The following is a 22,501-nucleotide window of genomic DNA, read 5'->3' as shown; positions in this document are numbered from 1 at the left end:
GTTCCTCAAAACAAAGAGAAAAGAGGGGGGGGCTGGGAATCTTTCTTTTGTATCATTCTCTATATTAGCAGCAGCTGCAGAGGCTTACAATTGCATTCCTCATAATTCATTCGTTTACATCAGGGAAGAACTCTATTTCCTCAAAAGCACTGACCTACGCAAAGGAGAGGGAGGGCAGGAGGGTTTCTTACAATACCGAAAGAAAACTCTGGCCTATCAAAAATTTTTGCCTAATTCAATTTTTTTCGCCGCTCTGATTGCATTGTGTAGTAGTGAATCCAATATCCCAGCAACCTGAAACCCACAGAATAAATATTCAGAAAAATGTATAAATAAAGAATAACAAGAACAAAACAGAAGACACCAACCGTGAATATGCCTCCAATAATAGCACAAACATTTGTAATAAAGTGTGAAAATGACTTCGGATTTTCTGTAACTAAGACCTGGTTTCACAAGAAAACAGGGTTAAAAACAGGCAGGAATGTGAAAAGTACGGAAAATACCACCTGTAGACACAGACCTGCATTGGAGAGAGCTCAAAATGGAATTTCACGACAGGGATGTGTATACTATGCACCAAACTACTGTGTGCTGTGTATTCATACTCCTCAACCAATTTATTTTTCCCCCCAGAAGTTCTTCTTGTTATTACCTCCGTCTTTACTACTTGAAGATAATGCTCGATCTGCATATGCAAGTATGAAAAAGTTGTAGATATACATGATGTTCATACTATGGCCATTTCATAGCAGGGCGACCAAAATAATTGACATTTCAAAGTAATCGACCACTTAATAATATGTTCTTATCTAATCACAAGAATAAGCCACTCATAATTCTCTATAACAACCTCACAGACTATTGTGTATTACTTCTATAGCTTCTAAATAAACAACAACAACTCAGCCTTATTCCAACTAAATGGGGTCGGCTTTAGCTTCTAATAAACATAATTATAAAACATTAGTAAATTAAAATAATGACAAATTTAGGATAAAAACAAGAGTAATTGCCCAATATCAAATTAATGATCTACAAGTTGCAAAGAATAAATTACTGAAATTTTGACACGGCAAAAAATTGGAAACAGATACCTAGGGAAAAGCCTGCTCTGAGGCCCATGTTCACCATTGTTGGCCAGTACAAGCTGGGTCACTCAACAGCATAATTCGAGGAAGCAGAATCTCAGCAACGGGATCGGCCTCCACCGATTCCAATTCAGCTGGAATTTGCCAGTTCGGCCGGGAATCGACCAGAATCAGCTTAAGCACCCAAGAATCAGCCTGAAAACCCCGTTTGAATCAGCTGGAATGGAGACCGGTCTCGGCCAATTCCACTGATCCACTACTGTATCCCTGATCCATGCTCAACAGGCTTCAAAGTGAGCCTATTGATGTACCATATTGAGCTGAGTAGCCGGATGATGGGCTTCCATTCCCATGGTCTCATATCCCACAACCCAAACCCCTTGAGAGAGTTCATGAATCGTGCTCCATGTATAATCCAAGATTGTGTTCAGCAAGCTATTAGAGACTAGAAAGTAGAAATAGTCAAGGGTGTCTCATATGGGACAGTTTTGGGTATTCAGGACAGTTCCGGGTAATCAGGGCGACGGTTCCGGTCCCAAAGGGGGTAATCCCAGAACTGTCACGTATACTAAATGATCCCAAAATCCCATTTAATAACGGAATAGTCCAGTTCTGGTTTCTTAATGGTTCTGGGCACTCAAAGTCTCAAAAACTCAAATATAAGTGTTTTCTTGTAATTACGACATAACCTGGTTCCGATAGTGAGCTTCACCGATAGCAAAAGCTCTCCTTCCCCTTCAACTGAGTTCGTTTTTCTCTCTCCCCGATAATTGTAAATCCAAAAGTGAATCTGGGTTTATATGTGTGAACCGGATTTATGTAAACCAAATGTGAGATCACCTATTAAGGTGAATTCAGTTGGTTCACCAATTTTTACCTAAAAGGGAAATCACCCAATCTCCATCGATTCATCTCCGATTGCAACCAAACGATTTATTTAGATCGGAATCATGAATCTATGGACATACTTTCCATAGATTTACGCAACCTAATGGTTCTGGGCACTCAAAGTCTCAAACACTATTTAAGTGTTTCTTTGATACACAACCCTGAGTTTTTATTTGTAATTATGACATATTGACATAACCCTTGTATAAGTTACAACTAGTTTCCGGTTCCTTAATGGTTCTGGGCACTCAAAGTCTCAAACACTCAAATATAAGTGTTTCTATACACAACCCTTGGTTTTTATTTGTAATTATGACATAACCCTTATATAAGTTATAACTATTAAGTATTAACAAACCCTAAATAAGTATGCATCTCAAACGGGTCCTAGCAGTTCCGGTTTGAGCTGGTTCTTATTGGTCTTTTGATTCTGGACCCATTGGGAAGCCCATCCCAGAACCATCCTAACCCATTTATTGGTTCCAAATCACCTCCCAAAACTGTCCCATTTAGTATCTGGATGGGTCAGTCCTGAGTTTTAGCGCCCGGTTCTGGTCTCAAATTGGCCCCCCTTAGACATAGTCTACAATAGAATTTTATTTGATCAGTGATCTTATATCTGTTTACTTCAAGAATATTACTGTCTGCCTTGATACACTTATCAAGGCAGCACAAGTATCTGCCAACTGGCAGATTGGATGGGGCACGAAATTTGTGGACACGTGGACCCCAAGGTTCACCGTTCACATGTAAAATTTCAGCCCAACAGAGTTTGCCAAATGGCAGAATAGAGGTTTCTACTGAGAGTGCACAGCAGTAGACGGGATACCATAGGTATGCATGGACATAAATGGGGATGCATGCCAATACACAGGAGGGTATTTGATTGAATTATGCTCTGAAATCTGATGTGCCTGATCTAAACCATGTACTTATTCAACAGTCAGAACTGCCATATCGTCATTCCAAATGGGACAAATGAGACTTGGACAGATTTGATAAGTTATCAAAGTAAACCGCTCAAATAGTTTTTCCCTGTGTAGGATATTTCTAACTTAAGAAGTTGTCTAGGCCTCTAAAGACATTGTTAATGTACAACTAAGAAATTAAGAAGCACTTGTGAGTCTTAGAAATATGAATTCAGATTCCAATCATGATCTTCACTCATACGCAGGTGAAGACCTTCAAGACTAACTGTGATACCAAGATTCAACACCCATCAATCAGACAGGTAGAATAAACAAACCATGGGCTCTCTAGAGCACACCAGAATTTTAACAAAAGAAATCTTCTCTTGAAGGACTATATACTGTGGACTCAGGTGGGCTGTGGATTCAGCGTTTATATCCAAGGTGGATCTCCTTGGTGGTGGCCTTGGTAGATCTCCAAGAGCTGGGTACTAGTGGATCTCTAGTTGCCACATATCTATCTTCGTTTACCTTCATCAAGTTCATCACATCAACCACTTGTCCCTCCAACATCAACAAAGGTACTTCAAATCTGAACCTGAACTTCAACCAACGATCTACCCTACTCAACCTATCTTTATACCATCTAAACTAGTCTATACCAGTTCTATATTTCATATTCAGCCTGTCATATACACCTTAACCGAACCAGCATTGGGTGTGTGTTTCCTTCACCAGTGGGATCCTGGTTGCTTGACTACTAGCAGCTAACCAATCATAAAATACATGTGGATCTAGTCTGTCATCATATTCCCTCAACTCGAACACCTCTGGAGGTCTAGGCTGTTCCATGTAGTCTCTATATTCTCTGTTCCTTCTATTAGGGCGAGAAACTTGGGATTGTCCTTGATATCTGTCTTCTTCAAGTGGTATGTTGATGTTCCTAACTGGAGTAACTTGACGTTGCTTAATTAGCTGCAACCTATCATTGATAGTCCTTTGTTCTAATGCAGTATCAAGCCTAAAGAAGATCCCCCATGCTATTTTGGTCCACATTAGAACTAGACCCAAACCGCAAGGCCAAGAACCAACCTCAATTAAGCCCAGCCGTAAGTTAAGCTGGCTAGGGTTAGTCCCTGTGATATTATTGTTGTTGGGGCTCATGGAGTCGACTCCAAAGAGCTACCAGACCTGAGTTTAATTTTCTTAAAGTACCTTTTAATATTCCAATGTGTCTTTTCATTTTCCTAAGCTTAGTTAACGAGTTGATTTCTTTTTCTAGGTGCTTTAATTAGACTTTTCAGTTTTCAAGTTGGGTCTTTTAAGTTTCTATGTAGGAGTCCAAAAGTTTGTGTTATGTAATTAATTTTACTTGGTATTAGTTTCTAGGTAATTTAATGCTTTATTGCAGTTAGCTTTTAGGTGATTAATGCTGGAATCCAAGAGTCATTTTTATTTTCTTTATATACTCATGTAATCCAACAATGAAAAGAAGATTTGAAGAATGAATTGAATATTGGATTTCATTGGAAATCAGCAAATGCGTTTGATCACCTTCTATCCCTCCCCTCTCCCTAATCTTGTTTTTCTTTGTCTCCCATATTTTCTTCCCCTTATCTCCTTTAACTTCAACCTATCTTCTTCTTCTTTCTCTTGAACCTACACCATATTATTTCAGATCTAATATTCCATCTGCATCATGTTCAGCAGACATAGCCTTTTGTTCCGCAGCCATAGTTCTCTGTTCAACTTGTAGTTGCTGAAACATCTCAATAACTCATGCCGTAGGGTTGGGTGTAGGTGACAGCAAGGGCCTGCCATGTTCATCCATGCTCTAATACCATTTAATGTAGTCCTACATTGGTAGGAGACCAACTAGAAGCCAGTAAACCAGAATCTGCTATGAATACTAAATCGGCTAGGCTAAAATAGGTGTTTTGGGTGAAATTAGGGTTAGGGTTTGATGTGTGGGTTATGTCAAGTTGATGTAGAGGAGTCTATCAGTGAAGATCCTGAAATGTTTTGATGGAGGGAAGTATGTAAACTTGAATGGGCAGCAAGGTTAGGGTTAGGGTTTCGGGTTTTTGAAAAGAGGAAAAGATGTATTTTTAGGGTTTATAATGGTCAGATGAGGGAGCAACTTGGATCGATTTTTCCTTATGGTGAGAAGAGAATTCGTTCCAAAAAAGGAGGGATTTTGCTGGCTGGTTTGGACTGGGCAGAATTTAGGTATTGGGAAAAGAGAAAACAAAAAGGGGGAATGTTATGGTTTGGTGGTTTAGAGGATTAGAAGAAGAAAGGTTAGGGTTGGAATGAATCAAACTCACTGTTGTTGCAGAATTTCCTTGGCAGCAGCTTGTTTGATTGAGAAACTTGAATAAAAATTGAATCTTTAACTAGAACTTGAAGGAGAGCTTCAAAAGAACCACCCGGGCTTCACACTGCAAGGTGTCGATTGGATCAAACACCAATCCCATCAATGAACCACCTGGGCTGCCCACCGCAAGGTGTCAATCGGATCAAACACCGATCCCACCAACCTTGATCAAATACAAGACAAAAATATTCAATGGAAAAGAAGAGCAGCAAAAGCTTTTCATTAATATCAAAATTCGTGTTCCAATGTTCCATGCTTTGCCCCCTTACAACCTTATATAAAAGACTCAAAAATAGAATCCTACACTAAAAAGGAAAGGCCTAATCCAATCCTTAACCTATTAAGTAACCTAAACTGACTAGGAAACTGAAATACACTCAAAACAGAGTCTTAATCCGGCCTCACTAAAGACTTAAAAGAAAACTATTAAAATCACTTAAATTGAACCATTGGTTGAACCGGTTCAATTAATGAACAAAAACACCAAAGTAAAACTAAGTATGGAACTAAAACAACTAATCCCGTATGCAACCTAATTACCCATATTTTAGGCCCATAAAAGTGGTCTGTTACATAGAAAATCCATGGGATCAAAGGCCCAACATGTATATAACCTAACCGTAGACTTATTCCCATCAAAATAAGCCTCTTTTGGTGATATATCTGCATCTGAGTGGCTGTGGAAGTAGTCCCCAATGGGTTATATGGGTCATTGGGTAAGTAATTTTGGGTTTCTATTGTAATGGACCAATTTTATAAGCCCAAATATTAGGGATTTAAGGCCCATACTGGATTAAGTAGTTAGTTTCTAATTGCATGTAAAGAGTTAGTGGTTAAGATAGATATTAAGTAGAATTTTTTAAGATATTAAGTAGAATTTTTTAATTTTGTTACTTGCTGCATGTAATAGCAATGGAACCTCTAGAAGGATTCCATCCTCGTTTCTATTTTTATTTGCTTTCTATTTTCCTTGTAAGAGCTAAGGATCCTTTCTAGTGTTTGCTTGGTAGCCAAGTAGCAAGCAGAGTTTCTATTCTTGAAATCAATTTGTTGGTTATTAAATAAAGAGCAAAGAGCACACTAGCCCACAGATTTAATGTTTTGGAAAACTAGCTCTATGTGATAGCGTGCACTGTGGTGAATCAGTCACAGCCCTTGTGGTGAAGCAAGTGGCAACCTAAGATGGTGAATCCTTTCCCGCAGGACATAGGTGGTCATAACCCCTTCTATCTTCTCATCTTCTTGTCTTCTCTTTCTTCCATTACTGCAGGTTTTCCAGCAACTCTCTCCCTATTGTGGACTGTTATTGGGTGAATCTGATCTTATTGTGTCTTAATAATCCTTTGTTGTTGCCCTCATAATCTCTCCTATTTTCTAATAATTTTACATACTGTTTCAGTTCTGCGATAGGAGTATTTTACAGCACATATGTCTGAATTTCAATCTCTGTTTTCTAAGAATCTATCCATTAGATTGGGCTGAGTTTGATTATGTTATTCCTTACTCCATCTACTCCACTCGACCCAAGTTTGATGTCCATTGGACTGGTGGATTGAAAGTTATTTGAGTTTTATTTACTTGCTATTTTCTGGTTTTTCTTAGTTTCTATTTTCGGTCCACGCTCATATCTCCTAATTTAACCATTAGTTATCTTTGATATTTTTACAACAGTCACCTCCGAAGCACTGGATTACCTATTTCCATGTCAAGTAGTTCTTTTAGGCCCTTGTTAGTATGATAAGCCGTTACCAATAAAATCTTTGATTAATCAAGTAAAACAAAAGAACATTTAGCAGCAAATATGGATCATAAGACTTTTGACTTAAATCAAGAGATCACTCAAAGAAAATCAAGACCATCCGTTAATAAACTAGTACTGGTCATCAATGGAGCTACCTTATATCACTTTTGCATTTTTTGGGAAGAGATGCTTCTATATAGAAGAGGTTAGGAAGAAGCCATCTTCCCTTTCTCTGTCATCTACGTGACAGATGCAGAGATTATGAAGTAATAGACTACTTAAAGTGGGTTGGAACCCAGGAAGAGCTAGGTAAGATGCATCAAATTCAAATAGTAGGTTCCAACCATCCTCTCTGTGTAAGGTAGTGATAGATGCAGATTCAATATCAAGTTATCAACTACAATTCTGTGTCCTGTCTAGATACAAATCATACAATTTGCCACCTTCCTATACTTTAACAGCATATACCCATGGATTAACAGAGACATCACCAGTGTTATAGCTTATATATTAAGAAAATACAAAAAACTAAGGAAACCTAAACAAGATATCCTGCAGGCATGATGCACCCATTGGAGTTTGGTACATGGTCTGATGGTCACAAAACTCTAGAAAATAAACATTGCAACAGTTCCTTGAGATCTTGCATATCATTTTAGTACCGTGCTGCAATTCCATTAACCGACAAGGTAGTAGCTGTGATACAAATAAGTCTAGAGTAAAAGACACATAGAATATAGAAAGATTCGAGGAAGTTTTAAAACTTACAGTAACATTAGCATGCGCATCACCGTGGCGACTAATGTATGACCGACCATTTAACCGATCAATGCTTCCACCAAGATAAGGTGTCACCCGTTTCACTTCATGGAGCACCTTTGGGGATATCTTATTACCAAATGAAAAATGGGAGATAGCATGTGACATGTTCATTTGAGAAGCATCAAAAGAGTGAGCTCCTGAACGAGCTGAGACAACAATGTTGCCTGGAACCTTCACAACACAAATGCAGATCCATATCACATGCTTATAATTTTGTGAGATATAAATTCCTCCTGTGTTCAGTATTTCTGTCTGACCTTTTAACTATTACACCAGAAGTACTAGTAAAGTGGAATTTAGAAGGAATAAATCATGAATCTATCTTATAATTATCCACCACAATGCAAAGATGCAAACTTATAGGCAAAAGAAGCATAATAAAGAAAGCAAAAATATATTTTTTCTTGAAACGGAAAAAAATCTTAGGGACTACCTGGTTGGAAGTGAAGGGAAGGGAAATGAAACTATAACAAAAACCAAATGGAAAACCTTTTAATGATTACCAACGACTGTCACTAACTCAAAAAACTTTCTACTTCTACTAATTAACTTATCAACCAAATCACTTGGAAGTGGAATTGAACAGGAAAATATAGAATTCACTTGAAAGTTACCATATTTGGTAAGATTTTAAGTTAGTTACACAATCATGATTACAAGAGTTTCCATCTACATTTTAAAACTAAATTCACTGCTTTTCATTTCCCTTTACTTGCAATCAGACAGAAGCTTAGTTATGCTCCTAGAAGTTTCAAGTTAATACCCAGCAGAACATTCATTAACACTTACACCTGGTTAACCACAACTGTATATAGAATAGTTCTACCTTCTTAACACGCACAAAACCCTCAATTCTACATCCCCCCGTCAATGGTGCAGGTCTCTTGTTGTCGGTTTTATTGTCAGACTTATCCTCCAATGCAAGCTTATGGGACTCCAATGGTACAGGTGCAACCAATGATTCCATTGTCTGTAACAGAGAGTTTAGATTAAAGAACAATCCATGAATCCAATCCTTATGAATAAAACATGATATTTAGAATATTCAGGCCTAAATTTTGACTCCAGCATGACAAAAATATCAAACTTAAGACAGAATGCTTCTAATTCAAGTTTTAAAATAATGTATACCGCAACTAGGCTCTCTGTATCCCGATCTCCATAATAAGATTCATGATCGTGGTGTCCATGATCTTGCCTGTGTCAGGAAAAAAAAAAATTTAAAGACAAAAGTGCACTTAATAGCACCCTGACATATTAATGCCATAACGGTGTATTGAATGTAGAAAAGTAATGCTAATTGATTCACCATGATGATTCTACGTGACAATGTGAATGCTAGGAAAAATATTAGGAAAATAGAATGGAAAACATTTAAATAGAAAAATCAAATAAAAGATCCATAAACATATGCCAGAAAATTTTTGGTTTTGTGAAATCAGAATTATAGGGTTGGACCCCACCATTGAACATGTCCCAGCACAAAATGCTCATGCATGGTCTGACACCATGTCTCATATTCTTAGGTGGTACCCTATATCAGATACAAGCAAGTGTTTTTTTTTTTTAATGAAATGTGAATGCCCGCCTTATTAGAGTTGGGGAAAAAACAATTGTCATTACTCACCTCCCCCAAGGGAGGATCATGCTCAATTTGGATCTGGCTTTCTTTTTTCTTTTTTGTCTTTTTTTTTCTTTTCTTTTTTTTTTTGGGGGGGGGGGGGGGAGGGGGTGGTTTGTGGGGGGATGGATCTGCAACACAAGATTAGTGAAAATGTTGGAAAGGAATGCAAGGGGGAGAGAGAGAGAGAGAGTTGAAAGCCTAGAGATCATCAACTGCAAAAAGAAAAAAAAATAACAGGGGGTAGAATGTATAGATGCATCATCATCAGGAAGCTTGTGATGGTATTGGATCTGGCCCTTTTTTAATTGGGGGGTGGGGAGGGCATCCGCAACAGACATTTAGTGAATTATTATTAATTGCATGCATGCAAGGAGAGAGAGAGAGAGAGAGAGAGAGAGAAGGTCCGCAAAAGAAACAAGAAAATGTTGAAGGAACACAGTCCCAGAACCAAACCACACCTCAAAACAATCCAACAGACAGCAACACTGATGATATGTTAAATTGGCTTTCATATTCTATGCAATTTCTCCCTCCCAGAACCCTACAAAAGCGGGACTTGCACCAGGTTACAGCACGTTTTATTCTATTCAATCTCTCACTGTGAGGAAAATCATACCACAGGAGAAACAATGGATCATATTTTTTTAACAGGGACCTCTGTGGTAAAATATATATATATATATACTCTCTCCCAGACCAATCTTTGGGCCTTTGATTTGACATGGTTTGAGAAGCACAATGAAAAAACCCACGTTCTACCATATTAAGGTTTCAATGTATCTAATGCTCATGATAACCGATAAATAAATAAATGTGTCTCTCACCTAACATCACTTCCCTTACGAAAAATTCGGATAGACGGGTACCCCTGGATATGATTCCTGTACATCATCACAAAACCCAGTTTAACTTCCAAAAGAGGAAATATGTTGCAGCAACCACATTTTGGTAAATTACGGCATAAATTATTATCATGAAAGAAATCTACATTCTAAACAACTCTACTCTCCATGAACATGCAATAATAAAGGATTTTCTTTGGTTTAGCAACCATTGCAAATCCAAAACAAGGAAAGTCACCCCCAAATTCCAAAAAGCATCTAACAAGAGATGATTGTTTACAAGTTCTAACCACATAAAATATATAAGTAATGGCAACACAACTATCATATGGAGTCGCACACAAATGAAAATGATCACCAAAAGGAGTGGCAGCGAACATTTATGATGAAAGAGCACCAATGAACGTCCAAACTCACTATTTCATCTAAGGCTAGGAGTTCCCCCCCCCCACCCACCTGTGTTTTTTTTTTTTTTTTTTGGGGGGGGGGGGGGGGAGATGTCCTAGTCATCATGTCACTGATTATCCATCTATCAGCAATGGAAGACTGAGAAGCAAAGAGAATCTTCTAGTTTGAGCTCGAATGCGTTTTTGCTTTCTGTTTTAGATACTTCAAGTTCAAATCATAGTTCGAGATCTCGCCGAGTTTCTTGGTTTTTCGAAATCCCGAGACGAGACTGCCTGCGAGTCTCAAAATGTCAATATCTCGCCGAGATCTCGGATCTCGGTTTGACATAGGAAAATGCCCATCTAGGTCCTTTATATGAGTGCCAGATCTCAAGATCTTGCTGGAAAATCTTGGTATACAGACACCTATCTATGCTAGGAACCAAGACAGACACTTATTTATGCCTAATACCATTTAAGTAAATGTTTACATTTACTTAAGATATTATTCATAAATAAGCAAATACCCCCCTATTTGAATCCAATAAAAATAGTTAAAAAATAAAATTCCAAAAGGAAAAAAAATCAACGCCCCAGTTCAAGAACAAAAACTGGATTTTCAGCGGTAGGTGCAATTTTCAACTTTCTAATGCTGGGGTTTTTCTCAAATCTAAAAATTCCATAAATCTTAATATGGTAAAACATTGCTAAAAACCAAAAGTGCGGTAAAATATTCATTTGTTTTGATGTCCAAAAAACTATTTTCATTCAGAGCGATTTTGACAACATTCACGCACACCGAATTAAGTTTGACCGGTACATAACTCTTTCAATATAAATCAGATTTTAGCAATCTTGGACTTGTTGGGCATATATTAAGATTTATGAAATTTTTAGATTTGAGAAAAACCCCAGCATTAGAAAGTTGAAAATTGCACCTACTGCCGAAAATCCAGTTTTTGTTCTTGAACTGGGGGGTTGACTTCTTTTCCTTTTGGAATTTGATTTTTTAACTATTTTTATTGGATTCAAATAAGGGGTATTTGTTTATTTATGAATAATATCTTAAGTAAATGAAATACAAATACAAGAGCATTTACAAAAGCATTTACTTAAATGATATTAGGCATAAATAAATGTGTTTGTCCTGTGTCTGTCTTGGTTTCTAGTATAAGTGTTGATCCTGCTTTCCCATTAAGTGAAACTCCTATTTGGACTTTGTTTTTGTAAAATCTGATAGTGCCATTGTGTTTAAATGGCCTAAAATACGCTGAATACCAAGTTTCAGACCCAAACTAGGTCTAAAACCCACCAAAATGAGGCTTCGAGTTGGGGGGAAAAAAAGAGTGCACCAACTTGGCGAGATCTCGACTCGACTCGGTTTTTCAAGGGTCCGAGTTGGCACCGAGACCCGAGTTTTCGAACCTTGGTTCAAATAAGAGTAGGAGACATTGGATGAGTCAAGGAGAGTGTTTGTTTTCCAATATTTAGTGATTGGAACTTAATAATTGGAGCATGAGTACGAATTTCATCTTGATTGTCTAGTTTTGAGATTGTGTTGAGCTTTAGCTTGTTTGTGTTGAAGTATATGAAAGATCATTAATTGTTGTAAACTGTTTAGGCTTAAATTCCAGCTGTTTGGTTCTTGTTTTCTTATTTGGTGGTCGCTGCTCAAATCAATTTCTGATTTCTCAATACTAGATTGTTGATTGGCTATGTCTTCTCAATTCTACTTAAATTTGCAAATATCTGGAATTTTATGCTCAAGATATTGTTGAATCTTGTTATTGTGATTGAAATCCACTAGCATCATCACTCTATAGAGAACATCTGGAATTATACAAAAGCCAAAATTGTCAAAAGCAGAGTTTTGTCCTAAAAATAGTCAACACTGCACCAGCCAAAAACTGTAGTAGACTGCTATGGTTGTAGGCATGGAAAGAGAACTCGGTCGAAACCAACATAAACCACTGGGACGAGTTAAGGTGGGAGTTTAAAAAGTACAGGGTTTCGGTTGGTTTCGGTCGAAACCAGTTGAAACAACCCAAACTGGCATATAAAAATGGATTTCTCGCAAGTTTCGATCGAAACATACACTCTCTCGGTGGTTTCGACACAAGGAGTGGGAGTTTGGCTCAAAAGTGTGGATTTCTTCGAGAGGTTTCTTCGTTTGGTGAATCTACAAGCTACATCAACTCTCTTAATCCAGTGTTTGAACCTCTCTTCTCAAAGGTAATAGTGTTTTCTACCCAAAAACTAGAGGAACTTGGCATTGTTGCACGCCATCCTTGATAGCAGAGACCCCTAGTCCATCACATCATGATAGTGGCTTCGAGAGTGTCAGATCAACATCATATGCTAGGTATGGACCATATGGTGGATATGCTGGTAGACCATCCTTCAAGAGCACCGGTTCATTTGGATGTGGGAGTGATCATGATACATCTGCTGCTATATATGGATATGGGGATGGGTCAGGTGCTGGGTCTTCATTTTTTGATAGTATCTTCGGGTATCCATCCTAGCCATGTGTGTCGGGTCCAACTTCTTACAGTCATAGTGAGCCCTTCCCTAGGTTGGGATATCTTATACAAGTTGATGATGGGGCTTATAGATGGTCAGTTATGAACTATTAGAACAATTGGGTCCAAAGCGTGTTATGGGATACATATGTGGTACATTCAGAGGAACGGCTCTGAAATATTTAGTGGTACGCAACTCGTGGATTGGACCCACCAAGAAAATTCGCATGAAATTAAGAAAGGAGCACCTTAATGTTTTATTTGGATAACATGTATTATTTAGGGTTCTTGTACTTTTACTTTATGTGAACTAAGTATTTCTAATACCAGGTTTAGTGTTATCCTTCAGCGTACACTAGTAAACTTGGGTCAATAACCACAAGTACCATTTTGAGTGTTTTTTTTTTTTTTTTAAATAGTTCATGCATTGTGTTTACAATGTCAAAATAAGCTATGTACAAAAAATCAGACCTAAAAAACCATTTCTGGGCCTCGAAGCCAGTCTTGAGTTGGCTAGGAAAAAGTACCAGGTTTCGACCATATGTCGGTTTCGGGCTGGTCGAAACCCGAGATTTAGAACCTCGATTGTAGGAATTGATGAAATTTTGAAGGTCAATACTTCTGGCCAGTTGCATCAAACCGCAACTTTGCCCAAAGAAAATTGGGGAAATATCATCCCCCTCCCCTCTAAGTTTCCTTAATATCAATCCAATACCCAAGTTTTAAAAAATGACAATGTCCTCCCCTACCTTTTAAAGATTCTATCAACCGTACCTTAAGTGACTAACTCTGTTAAAATAGCTTATGAAAAGTCGATACTACCCTTTTTAAATTGGAGTTAATGGGTGGATCCACCAACCCGACCCTGGTGCACATTAGCACCTTCTCAGCAGTGCACGATAGCAAATCCCAATTACTTAACTTAAAGAAAACCTTTTTTTAAAAATTATAATGAGGGGAATTAGACGGAGAATATTCCCCATCGTCTTCCCCAAATCGACAAACAAGGAAAAAACCCTATTAGGGTTTCAATTCACCCACCGCCGCCCCTTGTGGCGGCCAAAAGGAGGGCCGGCAGCCTCGAAACTCATGGGCGAACAACAACTGCTGCTGATATTTTGGAGATCAAACTAGAAGGGCTACTCAACAGTAGTTGAAGGCTGGTCTGAGATTAGGTTTGGTCTATGCTGATAAATCTCTACATCTGATCCCTATATCAAGAATTGGCATATCTTAGAATATATTCATCTGTTTAACTTGAAATTTTCAGAATTTATCCCTTGATATATTATCTCCACTCGATGGGATTCTTAAGCTCATCCAAGTCCTTTGAGTGTGTTAAAGTAAATCTCTTGAATCCTGAGTTCAAATCCTAATTCTGTCAAAGTGACATACTGATATGTACAAGGGTTCGGGTTGAAAGAAAATAAGGAAGAAGGTAGGGAAGAGATAAGGTAAAGAGATGGAAATGAGAAGCCAAATAGAAGTTGGGTGGGGGGTGGAGGGTGAAAGGCGGAAGTTGGGGTGATTGTGGATGGTTGAAGATAAAAGATAACAGAAATCAAATCTCCAAAGCTTAATTTCAGTTTTAACAAACCAGCGGATTCTCTGTTTTTTTATCTATTTCAGCCTGGTTTGATTTGTTAATTAAATCTGATTTTGTAATCTGTTCAGCCCCAACTTTTGGGACATCAAAGAGCATCTCCTAGGTAACCTTCGACCTTAGTTTGGTGGGCATCAGATCAATATCTTGGCTGCTATCTGAAATCTCCCAAAACCTGCAAATTTTGGATTCCAGAATTTTGGGTATCGTTTTTTGGGGTTTTGGAAAGGGAGTGGGTCACGGTGTGATGATAAATTTGGTTAATAGAAGAAAAAGAGAGATGGGTTTTGAAGTTCAGTAGAGAGATGGGTCGGTTAGGGTGTTTGGAGAAGAAGAAGAAGAAGGCAGGAAGAAGTTTGGAGATGGAGATGAGGGCTTGGGTTTCAGTTTCGTATGGAGAAAGAGATGGGTAATATCCAGTCCAAGAGAGGGATGGAGGAGCTGGGTTAAAAGATGGAAATGGGGTTCGGCGGTGGTGGTGGTGGTGGTGGAAGAGGATCTGTGGCGGCAGTGGTGGCGATGATGGTGGTGCTGGCAGAAGAAGAAGAAGAAACGTAGAGAGGAAGGAGAGGAAATGGGGTTTTGGGTTGAAGAGGGCAAAATTGGAATAAAATTACATTAAGGGTAATCTGGGGTTTTAGAAAAATTGGATATGCCTACGTCATCACTTAAATGGCAATTCTTAACGGTCAGGGTAAGGTTGATAGAATCTTTAAAAATAGGGGAGGGCATTATCAATTTCAAAACTTGGGTATTGGGTTGATATTAAGGAAACTTAGAGGGGAGGGGGATCATATTTCCCCAAGAAAATTTTATGGTCTGGGGTTTGTGAAACTGCAGACAGTGAGGCTGACTGCAACTTTTTGAGAGGTCTTAATGATTAACTCCACCAGTGCTTTTGTATTGCCAGTCCCAAACCAAGGTAAAGGAGGAGGGTTGGTTAGTCTGGTTGGCAGCCGGCATCACAAAAACCCCTGATCCAAACCCTGTAGCATTAATTCTGAACACCACATGACAAAACAGGATTCATATTGCTGCCCAATTTGTCCAAAAAGGGTAAAGAGGCTGTCATATGAGACGTATCATATGACAGAAAGTTTGAGGAAGATCCCGATCCCCCTTATTGACCCCCCAAACAAACAAAATTAAATTCTATGCAATAATATTTATATATTTCTGTAGAAACCCAAAAGAATCAACTCAGAGATGAGTAAGTGCTAATCTGGAGAATACCTCCGGCACAATTCACTGTCTTGAGTGCAATCAACCTTGCCCATGATAATACGCCCATCTAATTCAGGATCATATCTGAAAATTGGAAGTGTATGAGATTCTTGGAAATACACCTTCCAGAATAAGGAAAGTGTATTTTTCAGGAAGGGAACAACAAGATATGTTACCAAATACCTTTCTCTAATTATTGTAGCTGCCTTCTCCCAGGAAGGTTTCTGAAACAAATGACCAGAAGTGAAGCATAAGTAGGATAAAGAAAAGCAAGAACTCAAAATTAAAACAAGCATTTTTACCACAATATCAATATCCAGATGAACATCCATCAACTACTATAAAATGCATTACTAAGCATGTTTAGAATATTTTAAAAAGGAAGAAAGAAATACTCAATATTTTCAAGTGTACTTATTAAACAGACCACCTGAAAATGCGCACTTACATCATTCTTGTACTGAAATATAAGTAATGTCGTTACACATCAATGAAGACATATATAAAAGCCAAAGGAGGAACTATGCTACATACATACAGTTATGGGGGTTGGACATGAGGTGTCAGACTCAACAAACTCCTAATATAAAAAAGTTCAGGCACGGGAGGTATTATACAGTTTTTTCTTAAATATTTTAAAATTATTTTGAAGTGTTAACAAAAATATCTAAATGTTTTTATTTATGTAGATATTGGTTGTCTTGGGTGGTTATAGCTTATTATGATACACACACCATAACAAAATTCTTTGAGCTGCTATCTCCACCGCTTTTCTTTTCTTTTCTTTTTTTTGTTTGGGGGGGGAAGAACACATTATCATGGGTAGAACTACAAGCACATCAGCACGGGATAGTTTTGAGATAATGCCATTGTTGGCGTGTTGTATTCTCCAAATAATGGCCCTAGCCCCTAGGAATTAAAATCCAGAGTTTCTTGCCCCTGTTCCGAAGCACCTAAGCACCCAACAATTTGAAAAGAGAGAAATATCATCTGCTGGAATGTGGCAAATCTCAGCAGCTCTCAGAATATCCATCCAAATAGCCTAAGCAAAGGGGACAGTACAGTAGATGATAATCACCTTGAGCATTTCTGAAGGAAAAGTGGGAAACATTAGACAGAAAATCATCATCAACAACAACTCAGCCTTATCCCAACTAAATGGGATTGGCTACATGTATCCTTTCAAAACAAAGGAGCAAGAAAATAGGGAAATCTAAACAATGGCAGAATGCTAAAGGTCTCCACTATCCATTCTCATTCAATCAATAACATATGACAAGTTCCCAATGAGTAAAAGATAAAAATAACTACCAGAATGTGCAAATACAAGTTGCTAATAAGCCTCAGCTCTAAAGACTAAAGCAAACACCTACACTGACTGTTATCAAGATGGAATGCAAATAGAATCAGAGGAGGGTGAAGAAGAGGAAGAATAGATGGAAAAGGTACCAGCCGGTTACTCCAGTAGCACCAAGGAGCATAAAAATTAACAACCATAACTGGGTACCTGCAAAAGACAAGTTTATGGCAACTCAAATTCCCAGCCATAAAAGTGGAACAAAATGGATAATACAAAAAATTCAATTCAGAAAATATTAGGCATTGAACCACTGTGATAAGAGATTAACAATTCAGAGTTGGCCCTCTTACTGGTGTGAAAATCTGTCAAAGTTATCAGCAGAGAGTGAAAAAGAGCCTTCACCATTTCCTTCATCAATTTCATCTCCATGCTTAATGACTGGGAGTGGCCCTGGGTGAAACTCGGAGCCAGTTGGATTTAAAAAAGCATCTATTGAATACTTACGGATTGTTTTTGTTATATTCAACCTGTTCTGCAAATGAGTGCACTTAGATTCAGGTACTTTTCAGGCAGTACATAATTACTTTCAAATTTTTTTCCTATTCTGGGAACGATTGAGAAATTATTAAAAACAATAAAATGAACAAGATTATGCAACTTTAAAAGCAAAAGCAAATAAGGGGATGAAAAATGTTTCAGTGTCATAAACAGGATAACAAGATTTGACTTTAACCGCAACAGGTGATATTACCACAAAAATTCAGCGATGAAGTGATCTTTGTGGCAAAACAAAATTATTATTATTCTGAAGTGTTTTGAAGGGGCATATTTGGTTGCAGAGTAGAGGAAGAAAATAGTTTTGGCCTTTGTGTGCCATAGGCATAGTTACTCTTTTCATTTTTGGGTTAATACCGTCAGGATACCCAGATAGATTTGGCATGAATGGGGTTCAGGAAGGGTAGGGTTAGTATAAATACATAACGCCAGATCATTATCCCCTAAATGCATAAAAGAAAATCAAACATATAAATTTTAGCTAGAGTATGGGGTTCTTAACAACGCAAATTGAACAAGCTCACTCTTCAAAATAAAACAAATGCCCCTTGGAGGATGATAATTCTCATAAACCTAATGAATGCACTGAGCCACTGACCAAACTGGAACTATGTTAACGGACAAAAACTTACAGTTCCCAACACGTCACTCACGTCAAGCGAAGCAAATTCACATGAGAGAGCTGGAAAACTATAGAAAGAAAAAGAAAAAGAAAATTGAGAAAGGGTCAGACTACAGAAAAAGACAATAACTAAATTTAAAAATTAACTGGTGACACTAGTTTATCATAAACAAACTAAATCTTGCAAAGTGATGGCTCAAGTAAATGTGAGAGAAAGTCAGGCACATGATTACACTACAAGAGACATTCTAGAAAGTTCATTTCTCTAATGAATAAACAGTTCAAAAATCTCCAACAAATCTTGCAGGAAATTAAAAAATTTACCAAAATTTGAGGGGGTGTTGGAGAGAACAGCCGTTCTACCTTCAGTTTACAGGAAATTCACATTACAATAATGGCAACAAGTAGGTTCCATAACATATCACTATTCAAATAACAGAGATGCCCCAACAACTGTGTTCCTAGTATTTATTATGCTTCATGTCCAATATTCTGTTTTAGTGGATTATGGGTCTAAATATTTCCTATTCTGATTATCACTCTGTTCACCCATATCCAGGAATCGGTAATTCATGTTGATCAATTTTCCCTTGGAGGTAGATGGATTTATTAAGCCAGTACCTGGACCAGTTAAATTCTTGAAACCACCAGAAAAAGGACTGACCCTCCAGTGCTAATTGATCCACCTTCTGGCTTGACTCAAAGATTCTACTAAAGTATGCAAATATTTTACTGAACTATGGGACTTGAACAGTTAGATCATTGATTTGGTAATCTCTTTTATAATTTCTTTACAGCTTAATCCCTCATATCACTCTTTCTCAACTGATCAGTACCTTAAACCCCTAAATTCCATTAATCTATCACGAATTTTAGCCAGTGAAACACTGCTCAGTGAAAGCCCTACCCTGTTTCATTTAAAATCCCAAGTTTTTGCAATCCTATAACTAATTCTTTCATAGTTGTCAAGGTGTTGCCTAGGCAATGCCTTGGCATCTAGTCGTCTTGTTGGTGTCGCCTTGCGTCCAGGCCCCCTCCAATGCCTTGGGTCGCCTAGATGCCGCGACAACTATGATATCTTTCTTGGTCAATACCAACATCGTTATTTCACAAAGAAGAAACATGATTAGGTAACCCATATTGAAACTTTGCAATCACATCATTTTTGCAATACAGGGAACCAAGCTTATCATGTTTCAACAGCATCCATGTCAGAATTCTAATTCTGCAAGTCTAAGCATCCGTATCAAGGGCAAAGGAAACAATAAATAGGAAAGTGCTGAAATGAGAAACTTTTATCACTGAATAATGAATTTAAAACTTTTACTTGGTAGGAAATCACATTTTTCAACTGAAAGTGTGAATCTAGACAAACTTTCTTGATAAAAAAAATCACATTTTGCTAAGATTTACACCAAAACAACGTAAGGGTAAAACTTATCCTAGAAAGAATGTACATTAAAATAGATTGAATGATTGACTGAGTTAACCCCCTAGTCAGAGCCTAGTGGGTTGTATGATAACTATAAACAGCAATAATAGAGGCAGATATTTTAAATACAAAGCAATAAAATGTGAAAATAAAACTTGCAAGACACATCAAAGGTGCACAATAATAAAGCAATTACTTATAAACAAAGACGGCTCAAAGTTGAGTATTGGGAAAGTACTCAAGTAGTACAAATGATACCCAGAATTTATATTCAATTTTTTAAATGAGATGGATATACCTGAGATTGAATTCAATGCGTAAGAATTCCCCATCTGAACTCTTATCAACAACAACAGATGTAGATGTGCTCACCTTCAAATAATCATTCAGTTCCTGAAATATCAAAACAGAAAAACGATCCATTATTGACACTTAAAATTACTCAATGAATTGAGAACAGAAATAACAACACCTGAATGACCATCGATGATACAGTGTACCAAGGGGAAAGTGATGATGAAATGCAATAACAGATAAATATAGGAAACAATTAAGAGATAAAGAGAGAAAAATACTAACCAAAAAACTGATAATTTCCCAGACAAACATAATACATCAATAAATAATGTGATTAAACATGAAAGCAGAAGAACCAAAATTACACTAAATTCTGATCAACCTCTGAAGCTTCAAAAGGTGCTAGTGAACCCACCATTCCAAACAAAAACATCATTGCCAACGCTGCTATTATGGATAATCCTGCACCTGATAGTGATGCCTCCGTTAAATCTCTGGGAATTTTCCTGTAGAGGGAAGCTGGTAAGTACAAAACAGGACTTCTATGATCATACAAGAGTTTATGTAACCAACAATCAAACTCAAATGACATCTAGGTCAACTCTCGATAGCACATTCAATCAAGCAGTTGATTAATAGAGGATGCAGACCAGCTGCATTGGCCTTTAAGAAATAACCCAGTACAACTAATCCACTAGGAGACCATAGATGGAATTATTGGGACTCCAGAAAACAAGAACCAATGGTTTATCCACAGTGAAAAAGGATATGCAAATTCTTGAGTAATTCATTGTATGTTCTGATATACGTGATCAACCCCATGTCTCAATAGATACCTCTCCCTGCAACGAAGTATGGGGCAGAGAGATGCATAAAATCTCAAGGTGTTCGATATGGTTCCCCAGCTGACTTGGCATTCATTTAGAACAACCAATTAGCTGGAACTTAAAAGTACAACTTGAATGTTTTAAAACACCATTTCATGAGAACAACCACCATAAGGAATACATGATAAAGCGTGAACCCTTTAGTGTGTGTGCAAGCATCACATTCTCCATATCTGACTTCACATCAGAGTTTTAAACATGAGTTGTGAGGTGCAAAACCAAGTATACTAGGAAAATCCAAAACACATACAACAATAGCTCATGTAAATATAGAAATACAAAAATGTAGCGTTTCCTTATTCAGGCCAGCCCCCCCCCCGCCCGCAGATTACATTATTTTGTGAAGGACTGCGCGTATGAGTCTCAGAAACTACAGTTAAACATTTTAACTAATTTTGTTATAAAATGAATCAAGCATAATCACTCAAAAAGCCAAAACTCAAATGCTCCTCAATCTAAAGTCTAAACCAGTTCAAATTTCGATTTCTTGATATCAGATCTAAGAACAAGACTATTAGAAACATAGACATTCTCAATGATACTCATCGAAATTTATCAGATAGGAATTGAGAACTAATGACTAAAACCTGAATCTTCAAATCACAGTAAATGAAAACAAAATAAGATCAATCTAACCTGTAAAAATCGACCGATTTGAGCCTGTTAGTGGAAATCATGGCTACAGATTCAGCAACGGAGAGAATATCCTTCAAAATTGATACTAAGGAGCGAAATCTTCACTCTTCAGGGTGGAGGAAAGCAAAGAAATGGTGAATCTCCGTTATAGTTTTGCCTCATCAATATAATACCGAAAAAGCAATAGCAGATTCGCTGCTCGAATGACGATTCACGGATCGGTTTTCCCTTTTATTTGGATTTGAAAGGTCCACCGCGGCTAAGGCAAAGTTGCAATAATGTGTAAGGATTGTCTGGGGATCTTCCGTTTCGTGCCGTTTTTCATGCGGAGGAAGCAGCAATCACGATGCTTAGAAGAGCACTTCCAGTTTTGAGGGATATTTCTGTAAATAAAAGAAGGCCTAGAGTTAAAATTAGACTGCGATTATTAGTCGATTACCAGTCTCAGTAGTGTTAGTTATGAATTACGAGGCCCTCCTTCCCTCCCTAAGCTAAACAGTTTGCAATGCCATTTCTTGTTCCAAAGTATGACACGTGGCTAAGGTGTAAAGACCAGATCCCATCACCATATAGCTCCACGTGTTTATGCCATTTCCTGTTCCAAAGTATGTCCATGGTGCTCCAACCCGAATCGTTGTCCCCTCCAATTCACTGCCTCCCTCCAATTCTTCCAATTCCTCACATGGGGCCCGAAATGACCACCCTACCCCCTGTTCGAAAACATTGCCCAAGGTGGGGTCCATT

General features: G+C 37.8%; 1 protein-coding gene across 1 annotated transcript; it reads right to left on the bottom strand.

Moving 5' to 3' along the window:
* Positions 1 to 32: 32 nt before the first annotated feature.
* On the bottom strand, positions 33 to 22,001 carry LOC122640621 (protein disulfide isomerase-like 5-4). Its single transcript, XM_043833835.1, has 15 exons — positions 21,758 to 22,001; positions 20,650 to 20,740; positions 20,236 to 20,330; positions 18,516 to 18,573; positions 17,679 to 17,860; positions 17,478 to 17,535; positions 16,212 to 16,252; positions 16,038 to 16,112; positions 10,276 to 10,332; positions 8,959 to 9,025; positions 8,654 to 8,797; positions 7,774 to 7,998; positions 524 to 688; positions 369 to 446; positions 33 to 294 (listed from the first exon to the last, which is right to left on the bottom strand). Exons 1-15 carry the CDS (start codon positions 21,796 to 21,798, stop codon positions 217 to 219), a joined length of 1,455 nt encoding a protein of 484 aa, XP_043689770.1. The 5' UTR covers positions 21,799 to 22,001; the 3' UTR covers positions 33 to 216.
* Between the last annotated feature and the right edge of the window lie 500 nt (positions 22,002 to 22,501).

Source organism: Telopea speciosissima, chromosome 9 (genome assembly GCF_018873765.1).
Source record: "Telopea speciosissima isolate NSW1024214 ecotype Mountain lineage chromosome 9, Tspe_v1, whole genome shotgun sequence".
In the NCBI taxonomy this organism is placed as follows: domain Eukaryota; kingdom Viridiplantae; phylum Streptophyta; class Magnoliopsida; order Proteales; family Proteaceae; genus Telopea; species Telopea speciosissima.
The sequence above is the reverse complement of the archived record's forward strand: the minus strand, read 5'-3'. Positions and strand labels throughout refer to the sequence as shown.